The sequence below is a fragment of the Macaca thibetana genome, chromosome 6 (assembly GCF_024542745.1).
Source record: "Macaca thibetana thibetana isolate TM-01 chromosome 6, ASM2454274v1, whole genome shotgun sequence".
NCBI lineage: Eukaryota > Metazoa > Chordata > Mammalia > Primates > Cercopithecidae > Macaca > Macaca thibetana.
The window spans coordinates 68,826,018-68,853,417 of NC_065583.1; the positions used below are offsets into that span (position 1 = coordinate 68,826,018).

Sequence of the window (27,400 nt, forward strand, 5' to 3'; positions counted from 1 at the left end):
CTTTCTCTCCAGATACAGCAACTTTTTGTAGTGTGTAATAAAGCCTGAATTAGAAGTTGGGCCATATTTTGGGAGAAAAACGAAAACAAAAACAAGACGTCTTTTCTATAGTAACAACAGAAAAGGCTAAAGCACCTTTAAATATTTTTAAAAAGAAATGTATTTTCCACTTGGAGTTAAGTCAGAACACTAGCTTAAAGTTATTTACAGTGGTATTAAATAACAAATAAAACATGGAGATCACTGCATTCAAGTCTTTGAACAGAGAAATAAGCTTTTCCTAAATTTAGATGCAAAGAACTCCGGAAGACTGGCAAGAAATAATGTCAAGACAGAAAATAAGAACATTTTTATTACAAGTATTCCTTACCACTTACAGCTGCATTTGTTAGGTTTACTAGTATTTGCAGTAAAACCTATTTCAAAAATTAATATTTTTCTCTGAAACTCCCTCTCTCTGCTAATAAAATCAGGACTGTGCCTACATAAAGCAAAGTAAGGAAAAGAAAGCAAGTAAGGAAAGGTTGGTATGCATGCCCTTTGCCTCTTAACAGAGCTCAAAGAGGAAAAAGAGATGATCATGGACCCTAGTTCACTCCTTATTTTTCAGGATGGTGTTTCAATAGTCTAGGATCAATGTATGAAACAGAGACTTATGTAAACTTAAGAAATAAAAGACAGTGTAACATCATTTCTGGTCCAGATAATTATCCCTATTTTCATAAATGGGCACATATGAAACTGGACAGAAAGTAATAAAAGGTCTTCTGCCCCTCAATGAGATATGCTGGGTATTTCCTATATACTAATATTCAATTATCACAACAATGCCACAAAGTAGAACCATATCTTTATCTTACAGAAGAAAATGGCACAAAAATTTAATGACTTGACCAAGGTCACAGAGACAATATGAAGGTTGTATATATTTTACCATTTTCTGAATGTCTAATAGAACTTTTAGAAATACAAAGATAATAAAGATATTTCCTAATATGTACATTAAGGAATCTTTTAGGGGACATAAAACATTTGACAAAGTTCCTGATAAAGATCTATAGTCTGGTATCTGCAGCGAGATAATGTTAACTTTAGAAAGAGAAGAATTAATACACTAGCTGTGAAAAATCAGAACTCATTCCATACATCAAGCAATTTTTTTTCAGGTATTAAAACTTATACATTAAGAAATGTTTTGTTAGCCAGGCACAGTGGCTCATGCCTGTAATCCCAAAACTTTGGGAGGCCAAGGCAGGCAGATCACCTGAGGTCAGGAGTTCGAGACCAGCCTGGCCAACATGGTGAAACCCCGTCTCTACTAAAAATACAAAAATTAGCCGGATACAGTGGGATGTGTCTGTAATTCCAGCTACCCGAGCTGGATACAGTGGGGTGTGCCTGTAATTCCAGCTACCCGGGAGGCTGAGGCACGAGAATTGCTTGAACCCAGGAGGTGGAGGTTGCAGTGAGCCGAGATTGCGCCACTGCACTCTAGCTTGGGCGACAGAGCAGGACTGTCTCAAAAAAAAAAAAGAAAAAAGAAATGTTTTGTTGATCCCATAGAAGTAAAAAGTAAATACTAGAGGCTAGGAAACACAGAGGGAAAGAAGAGAAAAAGAGAGATTTGTTAAAGAATATAAAATTGCAGCTAGATAGGAGGAATAAGTTCTAGTGTTCTATACTACTGTAGAATGAGCATAGTTAACAATATTACATAGCTGCAAATAGCTAGATGGTAGATAGTGAATGTTCTCAACACAAAGAAATGATAAATGTCTGAGATGACAGATATGCTAATCTGATTGCAATAAATTGTATGTGTAGAAACATCACTATGTACCCCATGAAATGTACAATTATTTATAAATTTAAAAAAATAAAGACATATTTCATTTGTAGCCACTTGTAGTGGGCCTTCCATAATGAAAAGAGTCATCTTTTACTGAATCTAGTAGTTACTGAATATACTTCAATAGATAATCAGAAATTCAATAAAAATCAGTTACTACCTTTTTTTGTTTTTTTAAGTAGAGACAGAGTCTTGGCCAAGCGTAGCGGCTCATGTCTGTAATCCAAGCACTTTGGAAGGCCGAGGCTGGGGGTGGGGGAATCACCTGAGGTCATGATTTTGAGACTAGCCTGACCAAGATGGTGAAACACTGTCTCTACTCAAAATACAAAATTAGCCAGGCGTGGTGGCACATGCCTGCAATCCCAGCTACTTGGGAGGCTGAGGCAGAAGAATCGTTTGAACCTGGGAGGCAGAGGTTGCACTGAGCCGAGATTGCGTCATTGCACTCCAGCCTGGGCAACAAGTGAAACTGCATCTCAAAAAAAAAAAAAAAAAAAAAAAAACAAAAACGAGAGAGTCCTACTACGTCACCCAGACTGGTTCTGAACTCCTGGCCTCAAGCAATCCTACCGCCTCAGCCTCCAGAGTAGCTGGGATTACAGGTGTGGGCCAAAGTATCTGGCAAGTTATTTTAACTACATATAAATATTACAATTATGTGTATTACTCAATGTACAGAGTAGTCAAAGTATTTAAGTGACAACCATCCTGGTCAACATGAAGAAACTCCATCTCTACCAAAAATACAAAAATTAGCCAGGCCTGGTGGTAGGCGTCTATAGTTCCAGCTACTTGGGTGGTTGAGGCACGAGAACCACTCGAACCCAGAAGGTGTAGGTTGCAGTGAGCTGAGATCATGCCACTATACTCCAGCCTGGGAGACACAGTGACACCCTGTCTCAAAATAAATCCCAATAAACGAACAAAAAAACAAAGTATTTAAGTGACAAAATAGGTCTTCGGAATCCCAGGAAACGGCCTTGTTTACATTTTTAGATTTAATATAAGTGCAATCAATAACATTCTATCTTTGAGTTTAAAAATGCAAAATGCTCTAAGTGTTGGCTATCACCTACCATAAATTCACAATTTACATATTATATTACAAAATAACAATAAACTGGAGTGTACAAGGCAATGTTTACTATATGAAGAAAAGTTACCTCTCTTTCTCAAGTTCTTCTAAATATCCAGTACTTTCTCTGCTTCCATTTACAAACCCTCTTCTTGGAAATGAACCCATAGGAACAGGACTGCACTCTCCAGAACGGCTTGATACAGATCCTTCCCGGCTTCCATAAGAACGGAGGGACATTTTTGACCGTAGTTTTACTCCAGGGAAATTACTGCTATCTAAGTTAAGCTCTAAATAAAATAGAGACAAGTTTTTATACAACAATTGCTTTAAGTGGTCTAAAATATACTTAATGTTATTATATTATTTTAAAGTGAAATATTAGGTTTACATTTTAGCCACAAATATACATGACTGAAAAAATTATTTAGGACTTTCCCTGCAAAGTCCACTTGGGTCAGAGTAAAAATAAGGACTATGTTAAAGGAAAATTAGATAAAATATACTTCCTTAGACTTCCTCTAAATAATATTTTGGAATTCAAAAGTAATTTCCCTGTCTGGCTTCAATTATTATCAAGCACTTTCTCTGTTCTGACATTAGAATTTTCAAGCAACAAAATGAGAAAAATATCCTTTTAAAACTGCTCAAAACGACTTATCAACTTACATATGTGAACAGGTTAAAGTATTTCTATACTGAATGAAGAAGACAATACTTCTTCCAATGAGACAGTGGGCTCAAGTCTATGGCATATAGAATATTAAAGTTCTATTTAGTGACTGGCAGAATAGCAACAAGCTTTAAAAAGAGCTGAAAATTATTTAAGGAAGAGATTTAAAATAGTTAATTCAAAGCCAGTTAAATGTTTAACTGAAGAAATGACACACAAACACATTTTTTATTTATTTGTACTTTTAACAATTACATCCTGACGGTAAAGCTAATACACCAAGAAAACTGATACCAACACCCAAATCGAGAGAAGCTATACTTGGATCTACACATCTAAAGATGACAATTTGAGCTTAAAAAATTATTTTAAAACATCTTTTTAAAAATCTACCTTTAAGACGCTCTAATAAATCAATCTGTCCAGAAGAAGCCATAGCTTCATCTTCAATACTTCCTTGTAGTTGTTTAAGTACTTCCTGTTAAAAAGAACACAATATATTAACATGAAATTCTAAATAACTTCAAGACATGATTCTGTATTTCTTGACATTTAAGTACGCTGAGAAAAAAATTCAGAGCACTCTGAAAACATGCACCTTATATATATTACCTATTATTCATTATTAATAAATAAATCATGGCCAAATAATAATAGTGATATTTTGTGATAATGGTGAGTATGGGGAGTCTCCATGCACAGTATTACAAACACACGTAAGATACATTCATTATTTTTAACTTAAAAAAAAAACCAACGATGCGAATTATTCTCATTTTTAAGATAAAACAAGTGAGACCCAGAGACTTGCTCAAGTTACAAAAGCTACTTATGTGTTTAGAATCCATGTCTCTTAAGTGTGTACCAACACGACCATAAAAAACACCAAATTAACACAATCTATTTAACAACTTCAACATTCAAGCTTTTAATATACCACGTTTAAGTATATTCTGCTAGTACACTAATTTACAATTAGCATATATTCAAATAACTGTATGTTCACTCTTTCTTGACTTTTGATGCTTTTCTTCTTTCCCATGTAAACCCTTTCTTGATAATTTTTTCTCCAAGAATGTTAGAAACTTTCATTTTTCTACCAGTTTTTCTGCCATTACATTTGTGAACTTTGGCTCTTATTGCAGGCTACTTAATAATAATTTATATTATTTTCCATTTACTGAGGCATTCCATTCTAGCTCCTAGCATAGTTCTTTGGCCAATCAGGTTTCCCGAATGCAAGACAAAGTATTTGAACACTTGCAACTCTGTATCTAAATGGAGTGTTCCCCTATAAGAAAAGTAATCTGTAAACACATTAAAAGGAAAACCTATCAAAAAGTTAGTGAATGGAGCAAAGACAGTTTCACTGATTTATCTTGACAGTGACATTGTAAGCATTCATGGTGGCTCATGCCTGTAACCCCAACGCTCTGGGAGGCTAAGGCAGGAGGGTCACTTGAGTCCAGGAGTTTGAGACCAGCCTGGACAATAGAGCAAGACTGTCCCTAAAAAATTAAAAACAAAAAAAACAAAAAACAAAGAAACAAAAAAACCTGTAAGTGGTGGCATAAGCCTGTAGTCCCAATTACTTGGGAAGCTGAGCCAGGAGGATCACTTGAGCCCAGAAGTTTGAGGCTGCAGTGAGCCACAGTCTCACCACTGCACTCCATCCTGGGTGACAGAGTAAGACCCCAGCTAAAAAACAAAAAGAAATCGCCCCCAAACCCTAGAATTTCCTATGTTAATAAATAGCCTTAGTATCTGACCTTCAAATAATAGGCCACGTTGGAGTCTGAAAGGCTTGGGTAAGTAGATGTGGGGGCATGAAGGTGACTGTATTATTTTCAAAATATTCCAGAGTGTTTTACATTTGTGGACTAGAAAACAAATTTGCACAGGGATAACTTCCTTTACTGAATGTGAGTACGCCCACCAAAATGTCGACTATAAACTTCAGCGCACCATCTCTTCCACTTAAGAACTTTCACTGGAGACTACTGTGATTTTTCCAGGATTTCAATTCTCTTTCTATCCACTGCTACTGTTTTAGTCCTTCAATAATCCTTTTAATCTTATCCCTATTTCTCAGGCTTCCAGTCTCACAATTCAACAACTACCCTTGAGCAGTTAATTTCCAATGACATGTCTCAAATCCTAACCTTACTTGCAAACTTCAGATTCACTTTTCCAACCAACTGATGGACGCTTTACATCTGTATGATAGGCACCATACCTCTAAATGTCCAGAACTGAACTGGCATTTTGTCCCAATAAAGCTTGTTCTTTGCCTTGTATTCTCTCAGTTAAATGGCATTAGCCTTCTCTTTCTCCTCTAGCGTAAATCCTTAGCACCTCCTCCTTCACATTCCCAGTTATGGAATTCCAGTGATTCTCCCTCTAATATCTCTCTTAGAGCTACCTCTTTCATATTCTTACTGTCACTATCTTGTTATTAACCCTACCTAAACTACGAAAATAATTTCCTAAGTGGCTCAATCTCGCACAGAGCTGTCAGAGCAATCTTTTTAAAGCACAGCTTTGATCAAGTCTCTAAGATTCTTCTCCAAAGCCTATAGTAGTGGTTCTCCAGCGTCACCATGGATCAGAATCACCTGAAGACCTTGTTAAAACATAGATTGTTGATTCAGTAAGCCTGGGGTAGAGGTTGAAAATCTGCATTTTGAACAAGTTTTCAGGGGATGTTGATGCTGAAAACAGAATCATTAAGATGTTAACAGTGTTATTTTATGGAGACTGAAATTATAAGCAATTTCTCTTTTACTTGTTGTGTCATACTTTTTAAACAATATGTATAACAAAAAATCCTACTTGTTTTTAGAAAAGTTACAAAGATTTAAAAGTTTAAAAATCATAATAAAAAATCCTTGGTACATCATTGGACATACATCTAATTTTTTCAAAACTAATGCTACATTAATGGTCTTTTAAAAAAGAAATAATAAAGAAAAAATAAAATATTTAAAAAAAATGAAAAAGCTATATAAATTCAGATGTCCAACAATAAGTATTAAATAGGCCATAGCATTTTTTAGCTGTACATACAATGGAACACTATGCAACTGTAAAATACATAATCTGATGTAAGATGACAATAAATTACACAGAAAAAAATTATGCTGTAAAATATGATGTCATCAAATGCAAGTTTGCATAAATGTATAGAGAAAAGAATATATATATACTATCAAAGGTTACTTTTACCTCTGGTGATGGGATATAAATTTTTTTAAAAAAATAGGTGATTTTGATTATTTCTTTTTGTCCACATTTCCTAATTTAATAAAATAGTGAATACACTCAACTTGTAATAAAATTCTATTTTTAAAAATTTCTGTATACATTGCTAGAAATCTATTGATAGCTATAATCATACAGGTAAATAAGATTTAAGGTTAAACAATTTTTAAAAAGATTCTCAAAGCAGTCACCTTGGAAAGCTACTAATTTACTCCAATGATGTGTTACTTACATTATATCTGTAAGTGCTTTGAGTTATGAACTTCATCAACAAAATCTGTATATATTTACAGTCACATCCAGTTACTTTGCCTTAAGACGATATCATCCAATATGACCTACATTACTTACTAGTTTGCCATGAATAGTTTATGGCTATTCCACAATAAAAACTGACCTCAAGTAATTTTTTTCCTGTTTTATTGAGGCACAACATACATATGTAAAATACACTAATCCTAGATTTTCACACCCATGTAATCACTATCTAGGTGAAGATACAGAACATTTCTAGCACCCCAGAGGGTTCCCTCAAGTTCCTTTTACCAATTTTCATTTCCTAGAGGTAACCACTATTCTGGCTTTTTTATCAGAAGAGTTTGGCATCTTCTTGACCTTCATATAAATGGAATCATACAGTATATAAGACTCTGTGTCTCACGTTTTTTGTTCAACATAGTATCTGTGAAATCTGTCCATACTGTTGCCTTATCAGTTCATTATTTTTAAATGTTGTATAGTATGTAGTAGTCCACTGTATACAGCCCAATGTATCTATCCTTTCTCCTCTTTAATGGGGCATTTGGGCTGTTACCAGTCTGGAGGCTATTAATTTAAACATCAGTCATTTGAGTAGGAGTGAAATAGTCTTTGCATTTCCCTGATGACAAACGATGCTGAATCCCTTTTCATGGACTTATCTGCCATTTATCTTTCTTTCTGAATTTTCTTTTCAAGTCCCTGGGTCACATTTTAAAAACTGGATTGTCTTTTTGTTACTGGTTTGTGGGAATCATTTATATATTCTGAAGGAATTATTTATATATTCTGAACTGAGCTTTTGGTCAGATATATGTGTTGCAAGTATTTTCTCCTCCATCGCTTACTTTTTCATTTTCTTAATGAAGTCTTCTGAAAAGCATAGGTTTTTAATTTTGATGAAGTTTATCTTATACATTTTTATGTTTAGTATTTTGTGTGTCCTAAGAAATTTTGCCCACCCAAGGCCACATAGATAAGATTATCCTATGTTTTCTTCTAGAAGCACACTGAAGTCTTTTGATGAACAAAAGTTCTTAGTTTTAATGTAGTCTATCAAATTTATTTCTATTTATGGTGCTTTGGCATTCTGTTTAAGAAATCTTTGCCTACTCCCAGGATAGGAAGCTATTACCTATGTTTTCTTCTAGAAGCCACTGTTTTGTCTTTTTTATTTGTTTGTTTTTACCATTTTTTTCTCTGTGCTTCAGTTTGAATATTTTCTACTGATTTTTTTCAAGTTCACTAATTCTGTCTTCTCACTAGTTCACTAATTCACTGTTCAGCCTGCTGTTAAGCCCATCCAATGTTAATTTCAAATACATTTTTCAGTTCTAGACTATCCATTTGCTTCCTTTTAATTATAGACTCCAATTCTCTGTCAAAATTTTCTATCTGTTCATTCATTTTTTTTTCAAGACATTTATAATACTTATGTTAAAATCCTTGACTACTAACTGCAACCTCTGGATCATTTGAATTTGCTCCTATTACCTATTTGTTCTCTTGATTATCAGTAATCTTCCAGTTTCTCTGCATTTCATATAACGTTTGACTATATGCCAACTGTGTATACAAGAAAAAAAGAGACTTTAGATGATTGACAGTATTTTCCCCTAGAGAGTTTGCCTTTTCCATTGTTGGGGTCTGATCTCCTCAATCCAATTAGCAACTAAAAATGGATTGGGACCCTCTGGGTGCAGTGGCTCACGCCTGTAATCCCAGCACTTTGGGAGGCTGAGGCGGGTGGATCACGAGGTCAGGAGATCAAGACCATCCTGGCTAACACGGTGAAACCCTGTCTCTACTAAAAATACAAAAAATTACCCAGGCGTGGTGGCAGGCGCCTGATGTCCCAGCTACTTGGGAGGCTGAGGCAGAAGAATGGCGTGAACCCAGAAGGCGGAGCTTGCAGTGAGCCAAGATTGCGCCACTGCACTCCAGACTGGGCGACAGAGTGAGACTCCATCTTGAAAAAAAAAAAAAAAAGGAAAAAAATGGATTGGGACCTAGTTGCAATTTTAAGTTCACAACTGGTTTGGGTTTCCCAGTTCCTTGAGTGTGTCCCTCTATATTCAGATAGGAAATATGAAAGGTCTCCATCTCCTCAGCAGTTAACTTCTTACCCTATACAGTATCAAAATCTGATATTTATCTTGAATGGAAAACCAGATATACTAGGTAGGTCTTCCTCTAATAGGTGTTTCCTAAGCATTGCAGGAATATGGGATATTTCACTTTGCCTTTCCAGGTCAGCCTTATTCTCTGGTAGCACTTATCTCTCTAGCCTTAAATGTTCTATCTCTTGGAGGTTGTAAACTCAGGTCTTTAATCTCCTGCTCTACAAAATTCAAAATCTGGCAAATGACTTGAGGAGACCTGTGGTGCGAAAGTAACATGTCTCTCCTTCTAGAAGGACTTCGCCTGCTAACATTCTGCCTTTCTAGTCTATCCTAAGTCTCCTGTACTACAAGACTTGGCCAATATCACATGGTAAAAATGAGCCATGTATTTAGAGCTCTTCTAAATGCTAATATCTCTACATCTGCCCTCATGTTTGTCGAGGCTGCCAACAATTTCATTTTCTTTTTCTTTCATACCTGCAGAAAGGCCTCAAGAGTTTCTTTCTCCCAGTGAAGTCCTTCTGCTTGTGCCAATGATGAATCTCAATCTGTACCCAGAATCAATATCCCCCGGGAAGAAAATTACCAGTAATCTCAGCTTATCTAGAAAGGGTTCTTTCCTCTTAGGAATTATAGTTAATACAGAGCTTGATGATTCCACAGTCCTCCAATGTCCTTAAAATTATGATTTTTGTATTTTATCCAGTGTTTTCTAGTTTTTGAGTGGGACATATTGCTTGGGGGCTGCATACTGCATACAACCTAGAAGTGGCCCTTAATTTTGAAGAGTTTTTAAAAGAAAATGGAACACAATTGCAAAGCAGTTCCAAAAAAAAAAAAAAAGTTTCAAAAAGTTATCTGAGAAATGGCAGCTTTTAAATACATATGTAATTTTGAAGGAGAGAATATTCATTTGTATTTTAAAATTCTGGAGGCTCAGTTTGAAAAGATTAATTACATTATATAATCACATATAATATTGTCTTAAAAGAATTTTAACATTTTAGAAACATTAGAAACTTATTCATTAGGCTGGGCACAGTGGCTTACGTCTGTAATCCCAACACTTTGGGAGGCTGAGGCAGGTGGATCACGAGGTCAAGAAATTGAGACTATCCTGGCTAACATGGTGAAACCCCATCTCTACTAAAAATACAAAATTTAGCTGGGCGTGGTGGTGTGCACCTGTAGTCCCAGCTACTAGGGAGGCTGAGGCAGGAGATTAGCTTGAACCCGGGAGGCAGAGGTTGCAGAACGCCAAGATCGTGCCACTGCACTCCAGCCTGGTGACAGAGCATGACTCGGTCTCAAAAAAAAAAAAAAAAAAAAGAAAAAAGAAAGAAAATTATTCATTAGAGATGAAATGTGCTGTGGTTATACCAGTGATATTTATCTACGAGCAACGCTGTCATTTCAGAGAGGCTGCTACTTGACCCACTTATATTTATTTCAGTATATCATAGTTAAAGATGCTTTTCATTACCAGATACAAGTACACTTGATAATTACATCTTCAAAATACAGTCTGAAATGCTGATCTCGATTTTTATTTTTTCTTACTTTCTGAAAATGTGTACTTTACATGTATATTGTTTTACAGTTTATAGACCAATTTATAAATATTAAATTTTGTCAAACTACAACAAAGAGGTAAATGCTTGATTAATAATTTGCCTATAGATAATTCTTCCTACACCATGCCACCTTTCAGCTTTTTATCTCTATAATGCTATCTTTACCTTGTTACTATGCTCAGCATTTTAAAGTCAACTAAACAGCTCTAGGTAGGCTGGGCATGGTGGCTCATGCCTGTAATTCCAGTACTTTGAGAGGCCGAGGCGGGTGGATCACCTGAGGTCAGGAGTTTGAGACCAGCCAGGCCAACATGGTGAAACTCTGCCTCTACTAAAATACACAAATTAGCCGGGCATGGTGGCAGGCACCTGTAATCCCAGCTACTCCCGGGGCTGAGGCAGGAGAATTGCTTGAGCCCAGGAGGTGGAGGCTGCAGTGAGCTGAAATTGTGCCACTGCACTCTAGCCTGGGTGCCAAGAACGAAACTCCATCTAAAAAAAGTTGGGGGGAGGGCTCTAGCCCTGGAGTAAAATCTAAACCACATAACTTTTTTTAAGATTGGCTGCAATTCTGCATTTATCCGATTTCATATCATCTAAATTCCATGTAATCTCTATTTTATTTTCATTACAAAAAATTTCAAACATATACCTATATGCGCAGAAAATTGTAACAAACCCCCATGTACCTTCATACCCCACATCAACAATTATCAATTCATGGTCAGTTGCGTCTCATCTACACCCATATCCACTTTCTCTATTTCTACCCCTCTGCACCAGACTTATTTTGAAAATCAAGCTCAGACATCATACAACTTCTTTGTAAACATTTCAATATGTATATTTAAACAAGGATTCTTTCTAAACACAAACACAATAATATCATTATACTTAAAAATAAATATTTCCTTAATACACAGTGTTCACATTTCCCTAACCCTTAAACACTTATTTTCCTGGCTGCTACAAAGACACATGTAATCAGATAGCAAAGCAGTGTCCTCTTTTGCCACTAGATGGTACTATTGCATAAATTTTAGACTTTAAGTAATCCAGTTGGAGGAGACACACTTTTTGCTGTTTTTTTGTTTTGTTTTGTTGTTTTCTTTTTCTCAGACAGGGTCTGGCTCTTTTGCCCAGGCTGGAGTACAATCCTCACACCTCAGCCTTCCAAGTAACTGGGACCACAGATGTGCTCCACACCTGGCTAATTTTTGTATTTTTTTGTAGAAACAGAGTCTTGCCATGTTGCCCAGGCTGGACTCAAATTCCTGAGCTCAAACAATCCTCCTGCTTGGCCTCCAAAAGTACTAGGATTACAGGTGTGAGCCACGATGCCCAGCCTCCTTTTGCTTACTTTGGAGGTAAAGAGATTAATGACCAGGAAACGTGATTCGAGTTTATATAAGGTATTACAAAGTCTAGCAAGTGACTTTGGGGGAAATAACCACTGTGTTGGATTAATCTTAATCCACCGTAGGAAGTGCCAATGGTTTCAAAAGCGTCTACACAAAACAATATTCTAAGACAAAATAAACAGGTCATGGTTTATGCTGTTTCACAGCATAAAACCTTAAAAAGAGATATAATTTCATTATAGGGCTGCAATTGTTATGGTACCACATGTCCAATTCTAAGGAAATACGTTAATGGATTCACAAGATGTCTGTTGAAGTACATGCTGAGTAAAATAAATTTATGGTTGGTTTCAGGTATATCTGAAGTGCCACTATTCCTGATGTATGTAAGGTTGAGCATCCTAAATCCGAAAATTTGAAGTCTGAAATGCTCCAAAGTCTTGAGTTTTCTGAGCACCAACATGACACTCAAAGGAAATGCTCAATGGAGCATTTCAGATTTTAGATTTTTGAATTAGGGATGCTCACAAAGTGTAATACAAATATTTCAAAATCTGAAAAAATACAAAATTCAAAACACTTCTGGTCTGAAGCAATTTTGAATAAGAGATACTCAACTTGTGTTATACCACACATATAAATGATCAACTAGATATTCCACTATAGAAATTTGAGGGTGTGACTTCTACTGTCACTCTGAGAGACATTCCACTTCAGTGTGGCGATGGATCTAAGGGTAAGTTACACTGTCTTTCAAATATGAGTTTTGAATTTGCTCAAGGAATTAAACAGAAACTTTAAAAAAGAGATCTCAGAGTTCTATACTACAAAACAGACATGTACTATCTAAACAGGCGTGCCAGGAGGAGTTCTCTGCAAAATATACCATACTAAAGTAGATGAAAGAATATTTTAATTCTGTATTTCAAAACTTTTAAAAATACATGCCTAGTATAACGATTTGAAATGTAATGTGTTGATCAATGTTAAAATACCAAACTACTCTTTTTTAACCTGTTAGGCAACTAATGCAAGTCTTTTTAGGTCACCCATAGTTTGTGGAAAGAACAAAATGTTTGTTTATAGTCTACCTTATTTCCCAAGGGATTTGGAAGTAGGTATCTTGGATGTCTGTAATTGCTGGGGATAGTTTTTACCACACAAGAGGGTAATTAGAGTAGAAAAGATTGATAGAGGGATGGAAAGACAGAATAGGACACATGAGCAAAGGTTGAGCTGTGATGATACTGAATATAAAGGGTAAAAGAGAAGCAGAAACAGTTACCTCAGTGACACACACAAGTCTGGAGAATAAGGCAAACCTTGAAATGCACAGGAAAGAAACTAGGATAGAATAGGAAATTAGTAAGGAATAAGAGTAGTGAGCAGACAGGAAGAACTGGGCCAGGAACTCAAATGTTAAAATAGCCAAGAGGCAGAAACAACAAAAAGCAGGAAGTTTTTTTTTTTTTTTTTTTTTTTTTTTTTTAAATAAAGGAAGTAACTTTTTTTTTTTTTTGAGAATGGGGTCTTGTTATATCGCCCAGGCAGGTCTCGAGCTCCTTGGCTCAAGCTATCCTCCTGCCTCTGCCTCACTAAGAGCTGGGATTACAGGCCTTAGCCACCACACACGGTGGAAGTAACATTTTTGTTGATGATGCCCAATTCTATGAAGTTATTAAATTCAGTCAGAAGAGAATCTGCCTAAGCAACTGGGAATTAAAACAGCTAAAGTTTAACCTCAATTATTTTGAAACTAGAACATTTTCCCCACTACACACTATTTTCTAACTTTTCTTGGAGGTTATCAGAACTTTTCAGTACTATTTGGCAAGCCAATTTTAGGGCCTGAAGATGCCATGGACATCATCTAGACTAGCGTGACGCCTATACTTGCCAAATAAGACAACTTAAGTCCTGAAGAATATACAGAGGTCATATATACCTCAGTTTGTGGCAAAGCCAGGTATAGAACCACGTACTGACTTTTAGTTCATGGCTCTTCCCAGTAGGGCATCCTGATTTTCTTGATCACCTATCATTGCAGCACTTACGGGGTGACAAGATCTGAGGGAGTTGGGGAGGAAGACTATACTTAATATTCAAGATATATTCTAAAATCATGAGGCTAGTTTCTATGAACTATGCAGAAAACTTTGCCTCAGTATAGTGATGCTATATTTGGTCTCTTCTCTTTAATCTTAAAAAGAGCTAAGAACTAACTAGCCATTGGAGTTATACACTTATTTTCATTATATGATTCACTGAATGAATTCAATGTATCTTATTTAAAAATATAAATGCTAACTTTTGCAAGAAAGAGTTTACATATTATTGCTTAAAATACACTTTTAAGTGTCTTACCCAAGTTTACAAGAGGGAATACTGAATAAAAATGGATAAACTACAATTAAAAGTCACAGTCTTGATACCTTCATATTGGATGCCTCAGTTTCCAGTTTTGTAAGATGATTGGAATTATCTTCTAGCTCTTGTCGAAGATTTGAGTTCTCCATCTTCAGTGCCTCAACTTGCTTTAACAACTGATCATATGAAGCTGCAGCCATCCTTGGCTACCCTTGGACCTATAAGGTTAAAAAGGATTTTGAAATTCACTACTAAAAAATTTAGTGGCTGCTCGTTTTTAAGAAAGGGGTAAAGGAAACAAAACTCTTAAGACGTTTAAGAAGAATTGTGTTAATATGCTAGTTTTTGGTCTCCAAACAATATTGTTCAAGTAGCAGCATCTTTCTAAGAGGATGAAACAGTGGAGTCTCAGTTTAAGACAAATGAAATTAAAATAGAAGAGAGAACTTCAGTTGTGCCTGAATACATGTGTCTTCTCACAAATGGATTAAACTTTCTATCAAGTAATACTTTCTTCAAGGTTTTAAAGATATTTTACCCATTCTTACAGGCAAAACTTAGGAAATATAATTATGATAAAAATTTATGTATATTAGTAATACTATTTTATTTCTGAATTTTATCTGATAGTCACAGAATTTTAGAGCCAGAATGGACTGAGATTACATATTCCATTTCACACTTTTCATTTGATAAAAGGCTAATCTTACACATCCTACATAGTGAAACAGTTCTGAAGTTCTAAGATCTCATTAAAAGGCAATCATTTAACAAAATGGACATGAAGGAGAGCATTAAATGAAGACTTTAAGCCTTTTTGATAGGAAGATGGTAAATAAGAATTACTAACATAAAGTTCAATCACATTTATTCAAAAGGTTGACTATAATAGCCCATGCTATGGCATATGTGGTCTTGGGATCTGCTGTGCTCAAACTGAGGCCAAAAGACACCTAAAGAGAATGGATGACCTGAGAAGTACAGACTGTCAAAGAGAAATGAAGCAGAGTCTGGCAGTCATTATGACTGGGAAAGAAGAGGGGAGACAAAGAAGATACAGAAGATAGCCAGGTAATAAGAGGACTTTAGGAAGAATTATAGAATGCTAGGAGTTTTTTTTTTTTTTTTTTTTTTTTTTTTTTTTTTTTTTTTTTTTTTGAGACGGAGTCTCGCTCTGTCACCCAGGCTGGAGTGCGGTGGCCGGATCTCAGCTCACTGCAAGCTCCGCCTCCCGGGTTCACGCCATTCTCCTGCCTCAGCCTCCTGAGTAGCTGGGACTACAGGCGCCCGCCACCTCGCCCGGCTAGTTTTTTTTTGTATTTTTTAGTAGAGACGGGGTTTCACCGTGTTAGCCAGGATGGAGAATGCTAGGAGTTATATTAAGATTAACCAAGTAAGATTCAGGAGATCCACATTCTCTCTTTAGTTTAGGTCAAATCATTTTGGAATAAATAAAATCCTGCCTATCTTAATTATTTAATAGCTAAAAAGTATTAAGTAGTTTGCACTTAAGCAATAAAGATCTTGACATTAAAAACATGCCTCTATAATATGAAATCCACTACATAGAATAAGGCAGACAGGCTGTAACACTGGCTAGTCATGACAGTATTGGAGTTCAGCAATTAGAAGACTCTACCAAAGGAAATCAAGGGACTTATCTTAGATCTAGTTAGTTCTACAATGGCTAGAATCAACAGTAAACCTGGTACAATCCAATGACATCTGAGGAGGAAGGGGAGTCCTGCGGGCGGGGATCACCTACGAAGTCTTTATGGTTGAAAAAAATTGAGTCTTGTGTGTTAATTTCAGGCCTGGTCATGATTTAATCTTTGCCCCTTCATTTTAATTCATTTCACAATTTGTAAATGAACATTCACAATCTGCTTTAACATAACTTACAGCGATATTATTAGGATTAATAACAAAAGGTAGGCTAAAAAATAAAAGTACTATGTAAATGTAAGTTATATTATGAAAATATACATGTAACATAACCTCTTCAGTAAGATATAGTGTTCACCTATAGTTAAGACACCTCCTCTGACCAATGGACAAGGGGTAAAGAAGTAATGCAGCCATAGGAGACATCTCAAAAATAAAGGAAAAATCCACAGGAGTGATCATTATTTTGTTTTACATCTTATTAATAAGCAGGTCTGAAAATACCCAGCACATTATAAACCATATGACAGAGGTAGGGATCTGACAGAATTTGAATAATGTGAGCCTTAAAATTTCTCATTTCAAATAAAATTAACAGGTAATTTTACATCAAAATAATAAAATAAGAGAAAAGGTAGTAACAGAGAAAAAAAATGGACACACACAAGTTTATTGAGACACAGAAGTTATAACCTTACACAATCATGAAAAGAGCCAGATGCGCAAGATGAGCAGAGACTGCTAAAAGTACTCTTTATTACAGGAATAAAAAAATCGACTCTTCAGATGAAGAATTAAACCTTTAATCATCTTTTTTTCCCCCAACTCCAGAATCCCAATCATTAAAGTTTTTTCTGCTCTAGAAATAATCTAATTTTATGGAAAAAATAAGATGTTTCATGGAAGAATACCCAAACTTATATTGTTTTAGGATGCTGCAGCCATCCCTCCCTAATCCAAAACTTCTGAAGTCATACAAAATTTGTGAAATTGTAAATTTACTTTGGAATGTCTTTTTTTTTTTCAATTATAAGAATTGCATACCAAATACATCTTTAAAACTTTTTTTTAAAATTTGAAACTTGTGTGATCACATTACAGCTGCCACACACCATGAAATGGGGAAAACCTCCCAATCTTTCACTTTATTGAGAGCATGCAAACCTCTCAATTTGTTTTTCTGCAGTTAAGATGACCACTAAAGACACTGCTCCACCTTGTAAGTGTCAGGTAGGGGAGAAGAAAGCACAAGGACTATTATCTAGACTTTTATTCAAATGTTCATTAGAAAACAAATTTACAAGTATTGTGAGAAATAAAAGCAAGGAAGCAAAAAATTTCGGGCTGGCGAAAGATAATCAGAATTAAATGTGGAGGATTATTATTTTCAGAAGTTCGAGATCACTTCTTTTTTACATCAATGGAGCTGCTTTTATTATTTTGTTTTCATGGAAAAACAAAGATATATTTTCCAGCATTTTAGATGAAATGAAATAAGAAGAAAATATGAGTAAGAAGGCAGGAAAGCAAAAGAATCATAAAAGACGACTCTGCTCAACCCTATGCAAACAAATCTGAACACCCGAAATAGATAATTTACTAGAAGATATAATCTATCAAAACTGATCCCAAAAGAGATGAAAAATCTATTATAATTTACCATGAAAAAGTCACTATTAGAAAATCAATTATATCATTTAACATAATAGATCTACATGGGAAAAAATCGTATGTTCATGCCAAAGATGATGAAAAGACATTTTACAAATTCAATACCCATTCTTGTTGAAAATACTGAATAAAAAAGAACATTTCTTTAACATGATCTATCAGCCCCAAGGCTAACAGTATACTTAATGTGGAAACACTGGATATACTCTTACAGTCAGGGTACCATTCTATTAGTCACAATAGTCAACACAAATTAATGAATAAAATTAGAAAAAAATTAGAAAGGGAACATTATTCACAGACCACATAACTATATACCTGGAATATACAAAAGCATCAATGAAATATTATAATAATAATGTAATTTGGTAATATAGTATAGTACCAAATATACAGAAATCATTCCTTTATAGGGGAGAGAAACCAGACAGAAGATAAATGAAAGAAAAGATCCCATTTACAATAAAAAATGAAAATATCTGGGCATAAACTGCACAAAAAGAGTCCAAAACATATACGAGAAAGATAGAAAAGTAGATTTCAACAAATGGAAAGGCATATCTTATTCTGGTATACCAAGATTCAGCAACATAAAGATGCCATTTCTCCCTAAGCTAATTTATAAATTTTACAGTCCCAACAAAAACCCTATATAAAGTTTTTATTTCCTGCAGCTAGATATTAAAAAAAATAGAAAATATTAAAGAGCAGGCAGTAAACTACATATTAAAATAATGTACAAAGCCTTTATAATTAAAACCATATATATATGTAGTTAACTATATTGTACCAATAGATCAGTTTTTTTGTTTTGATAATTGTAGTAGGGATATATAAGATGTTAATCATCTGGGGAATCTGTAAAAGGTATATAGAAACACTCTGTACTATTTTTCCAACTTTTCTGTAAGTCCAAAGTTATTTAAAATTAAAAGTTTTTTAAAAAGCTACAATACCGGTACATGAATAGACCAACCACGAGAACACAATATTTAAAATCCAGAAGTAAATATATATAAATTCAGTATATAAAAGCAGTATCTCAATATTCATAAAAAGATGGAATTTAAAGTGGTGCTGGGAAATGGGACAGCCATGAAGAAAAAGTAAAAACTGCATTTTTACTCATAAAACACACTAGGATAACCTGCAGAAAGGAACAGAGATTTAAATGTCTGAAAAACATTTCATTGCTTATGAGAGCAGACTTTTATTTTTTTAAGTAAAGATATTTAAATGGCATATATCCTCTTCAAAGGATGGTATGGAACATTTTAATTTAATGGGTGTAAGACACACAGAGGGCCAAGTAGAGTTCTCTAAAGTAATGATGTCCGTTACTAGACTAGGAGTAATAAAGGAGATTCTTAGGGTACCTTCAAACAAATGGGAAAATTTCTATTTGCTATAAAAGCACAACTGCGTTAAAATAGTGCACATCTCTACAATGAAATACTACACCGGTATTAAGAAGAATGAGGCTGATGTAAAAATGAAGTTGATGAAAAACAAAACAAACGTAAAAAACAAGCAAAAGCCCATCTCCCCCCGCAACCCAAAAAAAAAAAAAAAAAAAAAAAAAAAGAATGCTGATCACTAATGTCTCATGTGGTCCCTACTGCTCCAGTAAAAATAAAGGAGTGCAAAAGGATAAAAAATATCACTTAAAGAACATTCAAAAATACAGTCACTGCTTATAGAATCAAGGTATAGTGTCTGGTGGTAAGTCTTCCTTTTTATTACATACCCTTTGAAAAGTTTGAAAAGCAAAGCATTGGCCAGGTGGTGGTGGCTCACGCTTGTAATCCCAGCACTTTGGGAGGCTGAGGTGGGTGGATCACTTGAGGTCAGGAGTTCAAGACCAGTCTGTCCAACATGGTGAAACCCCATGTTGGTTTCACCCAATTTTGTCTCTACTAAAAATACAAAAAATTAGCCAGGTGTGGTGGCATATGCCTGTAATCCCAGCTACCCGGGAGGCTGAGGTGGGAGACTAGCTTGAACCCAGGAGGTGGAGGATGCAGTGAGCCGAGACTGTGCCACTGCACTCCAGTCAGGGAGACAGAGCAAGACTCCATCTCAAAAAAAAAAAACAAAAAAAAAACAAAAAAAAAACAAGAAAACCCTCTAAAATGAACCAAAATAAAAAAGAAAAGAAAAAGTTGGATTTAAAAAAAACAAAAACAAAAAAACTAAATATGATTAGAGAGAGAAAAAAGAAAACAACCTCCAAACATACTAAAACAAAGATTCTAGGGAGGGGAAATTGATTCAAGAAGCAGCAGAAAAACCTTAATAGTTCTACAACTATTAAAAAATTGGACAAGGTCCGGTGGCTCACGCCTGTAATCCCCAGCAATTTAGGAGGCCAAGGAGGGTGGATCACAAGGTCAGAAGATAGAGACCATCCTGGCCAACATGGTGAAATCCTGTCTCTACTAAAAACACAAAAATTAGCTAGGCGTGGTGGCGTGAGCCTGTAGTCCCAGCTACTCAGGAGGCTGAGGCAGGAGAATGCCGTGAACCCGGGAGGTGGAGGTTGTTGCAGTGAGCCAAGATCGCGCCACTGCACTCCAGCCTGGGTGACAGAGTAAGACTCCATCTCAAAAAAAAAAAAAATTGGAGCAGTAAGTATTAATATCTTTGCCCTCCTCCTCCAAATCCTTCAAAACACCATATCTGAATGGTTTTGCAAACACCTTCTACCAAACTTTTAAGGAACAAATCATTCTGATCTTACACAATGCTTCCAAGGATGGAAGAATAGGAAATATTTTCCAATGCATTCCATGAAGCCAATCTAACCATGACATAAAGGTCAAAGATTGTGTGAAAAAGAATAATTATAGGCTAATATTTACAAATATTGATTCAAAAAATCTAAACGAAATTATCAGGAAGCAGAATACAATAGCACACAGTAAAGAAACTACAGCAGAATGAAGCTGAGTTTATTCCAGAAATGCCAGTAGAGTGCAATATAAGATCATTTATGTGTGTCACTTGCTACATGAAAATACTAAAGAAAAACCATCTCAAAGAAAAAACTTTCTATAAAAACCTGGAAATAGGAGGGAAACTGTCAAAGCTAAAGTAAACTTCATTCTTTTTTTCTGAGACAGAGTTTTGCTCTGTCACCTAGGCTTACTGCAGCCTTGACCTCCCTAGCTCAAGTAACCCTCCTGCTTCAGCCTCTAGAGTAACTGGGACTATGGACACAAGCCAACATGCCCAGCTAATTTTGTAAACTTCATTCTTTTTTAGTATGTTTGTTTTAATAGATGGAGTCTTGCTCTGTTGCCCAGGCTGGAGTGCAGTGGCACGATCTGGGCTCACTGCAATCTCCCAGGTTCAAGCAATTCTCACGCCTCAGCCTCTCGAGTAGCTGGGATTACAGAGATGGGGTTTTACCTTGTTGGCCAGGCTGGTCTCAAACTCCTGACCTCAAGTGATCTGCCTGCCTCCACCTCCCAAACTGCTGGGATTACAGGCACTCCACACCCAGCCGTAAACTTCATTCTTAATAGTGAAATGTTACAGACATTCTCTTTAAAATCAGGAATAAGATGTCTACTATCCACACTTTCAGTCAACGTAATCCTGGAAGTCCTAATTCACACAGTAAAATTTAAAAAAGAGAAAGTGTAATGATTGGAAAGAAACAAAATAGAAAAATCTTAGAAATATAAAAATTTTATGCTTGCCAGATACAAAATCAGTAATACACAAAAAAGTTTTAAATTCCAAGCAGAATTCACCTCATCCATTTTAATTCTTTTCTCTTTAACAACCATTTTCTATTTCTCTTTCTCTTCCCTACTAAGGCCCCATTAGGTGGTGATATTCAGTCTTCTGTCTGTTGCATTCTTTCCCCACTCTTTCCTTTGCTTACATTCTGTAAATAGCTACATAACACTGGCTAGACCTATCCATGCCCATACCAAGTGTGGGCAGGTCTCAAGACGCCCATCCCAATTACCAGGAGCAGGGGTTGGCAAGCATTTACTGTAAGGGCCAGATAATAAATACTATAAGTCTTTGTGGGTCATATGATTTCTGTTGCAACTACTTGACTTTGTAGCTGTAGCACAAAAGCAGCCCCAAACACATAATTAGATGGGCATGCCCGTGCTCTAATAAAACTTAATTTACAAAAACTGGTGGTTAAAGCATAATTTCCCAATTTGGGTTTTCAAACACCCCAAGGTAACCCAAATAATTTCAAAGGCCATTAAGAAATTCCTAATACTAAAATTAGTATTTTACTTTTAAATACTAAATTTCCAACCTGCCATGTTGGAAAGAACAGAGAACTAGGAAGTCTTAGAATCCCTGATTTTTTTTTTTCAGCAATCAATTTTAATTCCCACAATTTCTTCATCTTCCAGAAATTTGTTACAATGTCAATTTGAATGTCTCTTACTCTTTATGGCATTGTAAGCTCACATCTTTATTTTGTTTTTACTATCACTTTAATGGGGTCTTATGCGAAAGAGGTGATAAATTTGGGAGATTAATTCACTAGCTTGAATAAGAAATTTTACTTTATATTTAGATCTTTAATTCATAAGGCATTTTTATTGTTGTGTATGGCATGAGTGTAGTGGTCTAACTTTATTGTGTTTCGTATGGATAACTGAAAGTAGTAACAAATAGTGCAACTACATCAGCACTATTAAACAAACCATTTCTTTTCCACTGAATGGAAATGTATCTCTTATATGCTCAATTCTCATACATACTTAGAACTGTAACTGTATTATATTTATATTAATTTCAGACAGGCTCACATTTCCATACTAAGTCTTACTACATCTCATGAATAATTCAGGCTCTGCAATCAAATTTCCCAGGGTTTTTCCCCCCTCAAGAAAAAGGTCCTATGCCTCTATACATTTCATATCAAATATATCCCTGGGCTTTTGGCTATTTGAGTTGCTGTGAATGACCACCACCACCCCACACCAAATACTGCTAATGGTCAGGCGTGGTAGCTCATGCCTGTAATCCCAGCACTTTGGAAGGCTGGGGCCGGAGGATCACTTGAGTGAGACCAGCTTGGGTAACGTAGTGTGACACCATCTCTTAATAAAAGAAATAAAGAAAAACAAATATTGTTACTACATATAAAAGCTACTAACTCTATTTAACCCATAATACTTGTGTGGCCACCTTATCAGATGATTCTATGAATTCTAATAGGATTTCCAGTGGATTTTCTGGGTATGCAATCATATAATCTGTAAGTGATACTTGTGACTCTTCTTTCCTGCATTTATACCTCACCTCTTTTTCACGTTTTATTGTTAGCTTGAAACTTTAAAATGTCACCTAAACTATTTTATTCTCAATTTTAATAAGAATGGCATATTATTTCACTATTTGATATTCTTACTCTTAGATTTCAGTAAATTTTTTAACATGTTTAGGCATTTTCCCTTGAGTTTAAAGTTTTTATTAGTAGTAGCTGCTGAACATAAATAGTACTTTTTTGTATAATCAAATCGTTTTTCTTTTAATTTCTTGATGCAGTTATAAGATTTTTGAATGTTGACCTATCCTCCATTCCTGAAATAAACCCCACTTGTTCATGTCTTATTCTTTAATGAGCCTGTTGATTTCTTCATATTTCACTTAGAATTTTAAAAGAGAAAACATATAGTTTTAAATTTTTATAGTATTTTGAAATAAGGTTTTGAATTAAGCTTACACTAGTTTGCAAAATGAACTGATAGATGTCTCATCTTTTTATATGGTCTGGAATAGTTTGAATAGTATCTATCCTTTGAAAGTCAGCTAGAATTCAAATCAGAAGGTGCCTTTTTTCTTATCAAAGTGATGGATACTCAAAAGAGGTGCCATTTTAGAGCTAAGATTTTTTTAAAGTATTTTAAAGTTTCTTCTGAGGTTTAGTCTTTTCATGCTTTCTCCACCTTGTATTAATTTTATTCATTAATAGTTCACTAGTAAACTATTTCCTCTAGTTTTACAAATGTATTGTCGGAGTTGTATATATTCTCTCATTTAAAAATTCTTTATCTGAAGGTATCTTTTCTCATTGGTGTTCTGTTTGTCTTTTATTCCTTTAAACTTTCTAGGGTTTCATTTATTTTATTGGTGTTTACCAAAACAAACAAAAACATCAACATATCCTTTCCACTACTTTATTTTCTATTTTATCAATTTCTTTATCTTTACTAATTATATCCTCTTATTTTCCATTGGTTTACTTAGTTATTTAAAGTGAAAGGCTGGCGTGGTGGCTCATGCCTGTAATCCCAACACTTTGGGAGGCAGGTCAGGAGCTTGAGACCAGCTTGTCCAACATGGTGAAATCCTGTCTCTACTAACAATACAAAAATTAGCTGGGTGTGGTGGCATATGCCTGTAGTCCCAGCTATGGGGTGGTGGGGGTGTCACTGAGACAGGAGAATTGCTTGAGGTGGAGGTTGCCGTGAGCCAAGATTGTGCCACTGCACTCCAGTCTGGGCGACAGAGTGAGACTTCATCTCAAAAAAATAATAATAATAATAAAGTGAATATTAATTCGTTTATTTCCTCACTTAAACATTCACTTATTCGTTTCTTCCTTAATAATATAAATTTTAAGGACATCAGTTTTTCTCTTAGTACAGCCTTATCTACATTCCACAGGTTTTAGTATGAAGAGTTCTTCTCTTTATTTCTAGATAACTCATAACTTCCATCTTGATTTCCTCTTTGATCTAGGGGATACTTCAAAGATTCATCTCGATTGCTAGGTATATAAGGCTTTTTGAGTCATCTTTTTATTGTCATTGATATATTGTTTATTAGATTAATGGAAGACTATTGCTTATAAAATTGTTACCATTTGAAAATTTTTAAAGGTTTGTCTTGTAGTCAAGAACATGACTAATTTTCATAGATATTGTACTAAAAAGTTTTTAAAAGGAAAAGTATATGAAGTTCTATAACTCTTTACTGACTACAGCATATTATTTAAATCCTATATATATATAAATTACAAATCCTTTGTAATTTTTCATGTATTTGATATGTGAAATTCAGAAAGTCTGATATTTATTTAGTACTTACAATATCCGATGTACTATAAATGCTTTCTATATATTAACTCATTTAATCCTCACAACCACCTATGAGGTAGTGTTATGCATTTCTGAGTTAAGAAAAATGGAACTTCAAAACAGTAGATAACTTTCCTAAGAACACAGATCAAGAGGCTATGCCAGAATTCAAATCTGTATTTGTTTTTAATGCTCATGCTCTTAAAGACTGTATAACTTCGGTCCAGTGTTCACAATCTATTATATCTGATAATAGTCTACCTTCCAAACTTAATGCCTATTAAGTTCCAAGATAACCTTCCTCAAGTAAGTCTCTCCTCACTTTTCTCTACAAACTCTTTCTTACCTTTGCATTTTTGTTTATAACTCTTCCCCTTTCTGAATACCACATCCTTTTTTCCTCTGCTCTTATAAGATATCCTCATCCTTTAAGGCCCAGCTCAGTTGCTTACACAAAACCTTCCTGACATCTCTGGCCAATAATGAATCTTCCTGCTAACTGAACAGTAAATACTATACGATTTGGCCTAACTGTTCTCTAATTATTCCATTTTACCTTGGGGTGTTTTGTCTTCCCAGCTGGAGCATAAACATCTTGAAGACAAGGTCTATATCTAATACTTAGCTTTTGTAATTCCCAAAATGCTTTACTCAGCGATAGCCACATAAAAGACAAATATACATGTAAGAAGGAACAGAAAGGGTGCATTATCAGCCACAGAGGGCAGACAACAGAAAGAGAGGGCACAAATTCAGAGAATGTCTAAGATGACTTTTCCATTAAAAGAGTAAAACAATACACCTTGTTATTCACAATGTATCATATTTAGGTATCTTATTATTCACAAGGTACCAAGTATTAAGGGAGTGTTACGGGTTGAACTGTGTTTCATAAAAAGGTATGTTATAGGTGTGAGCACAGTGGCTCACACCTGTAATCCCGGCACTCTGGGAAGCTGAGGTGGGAGGATCACTGGTAGACAGGAGGTCGAGACCAGCCTGTGCAATATAGTGAGACCCTGTCCTTAAGAAAAAAAATTAAAAATTAGCCAGCTGTGGAAGCACATGTTTGTAATCCTAGCTACTTCGGAGGCTGAGTTGGGAGGACTGCTTGAGCCCAGAAGCTACTCTAGGCTGGCAACAGAGGGGAAAAAAAAAAAAAAAAACCCCCAAACAGTGTTACATCAAATATGACCTTATTTGGGGACAGAGTCTTCATAAATGGATCAAGTTTGAGATGAGGTCATACTGGATTAGAGTGGGCCCTAAATTCAATGACTGGTAAGACAATGACAGATCAAGGTTCAATAGAGTGCCCATAGAAATGGTGTTACAACAAGTCTAGGCCGGGCGCGGTGGCTCAAGCCTGTAATCCCAGCACTTTGGGAGGCCGAGACGGGCGGATCACGAGGTCAGGAGATCGAGACCACCCTGGCTAACCCGGTGAAACCCCGTCTCTACTAAAAAGTACAAAAAAAAAAAAACTAGCTGGGCGAGGTGGCGGGCGCCTGTAGTCCCAGCTACTCGGCAGGCTGAGGCAGGAGAATGGCTTAAACCGGGGAGGCGGAGCTTGCAGTGAGCTGAGATCTGGCCACTGCACTCCAGCCTGGGCGACAGAGCGAGACTCTGTCTCAAAAAAAAAAAAGAAATGGTGTTACAACAAGTCTAAAAGACACAAAGAGAAATTTAATAAGGCCATGTTGCTTTAATGTTTCTCAGTTTCTATTACAGACTATGTCAGAAGTAGCTGATACATCGATATAAATTAAGTGATGATAAAACCAAGAACCTAATTAACAATGAATATCTGCTTACAAGATAATTCAGCAACCTTGTAAGAAGACCATGTGAAGAAACAGGGACACAGAGACACACAGGGAGAATGCCATGTGATAATAGAGGCAGAGATTGGAGTGAGGAAGCTTCAAGCCAAGGAATACCAAGGATTTCAGGCAACCATTAAAAGTTAGGAAAGAGACACAGAACTGATTCTCCCTCATCAGAAGGAACTAACCTTCCCAACCCATTGATTTCAGACTTCCAGCTTCCAGAAGTGTAAGAAAATACATTTCTATTCTTTTAAGTTATCAGTCAGCGGTACTTTGTTACAGTGGCTCTGGGAAAATAATATAGGGAGAAAAGTAAGTTGACAAGTTCCTTGTTCTCAGGTAGCTTATTATCTAGCAAAGGGGGGACTATTCAAGAGAATGGGTAAATAGGATCAGTATACAAATAGATTTTTGTGTCCCACTTCACACTGTCTTGGCTGCAGCAATCGGCTTACTGCAGATGGAAATGAAAGGCACATCAGGGGCACGAGGTATCCTTTGTTTTCTGTCCTAGGGAATCTCTGACACCTCACTGTGTTCCCAACATTAATGCATGTACAACCAATAAAAGACTAAACACTTAATGGGGCAATTATTGACCAAAGGGGAACAGGAGCTAGTATA

General features: G+C 35.7%; 2 protein-coding genes across 16 annotated transcripts in view; both read right to left on the reverse strand.

Annotated features, from left to right (window-relative positions):
• SRP19 (signal recognition particle 19) overlaps positions 1-27,400 on the reverse strand; it is an 823,764-nt gene that overhangs the window by 134,613 nt on the left and 661,751 nt on the right. The window lies entirely within an intron of this gene.
• APC (APC regulator of WNT signaling pathway) overlaps positions 1-27,400 on the reverse strand; it is a 143,417-nt gene that overhangs the window by 78,554 nt on the left and 37,463 nt on the right. For 12 of the 15 annotated variants that reach the window (XM_050793029.1, XM_050793026.1, XM_050793021.1 and 9 more), the window contains 3 exons: positions 14,610-14,762; positions 3,994-4,078; positions 3,016-3,217 (listed from right to left, as the gene is read on the reverse strand). In XM_050793029.1, coding sequence (XP_050648986.1) covers positions 3,016-3,217; positions 3,994-4,078; positions 14,610-14,744 — 422 coding nt within the window. In that variant the 5' untranslated portion in view covers positions 14,745-14,762. The remainder of the gene's footprint in view (positions 1-3,015; positions 3,218-3,993; positions 4,079-14,609; positions 14,763-27,400) is intronic. The other 3 variants (XM_050793032.1, XM_050793025.1, XM_050793024.1) reach the window with 1 other exon arrangement.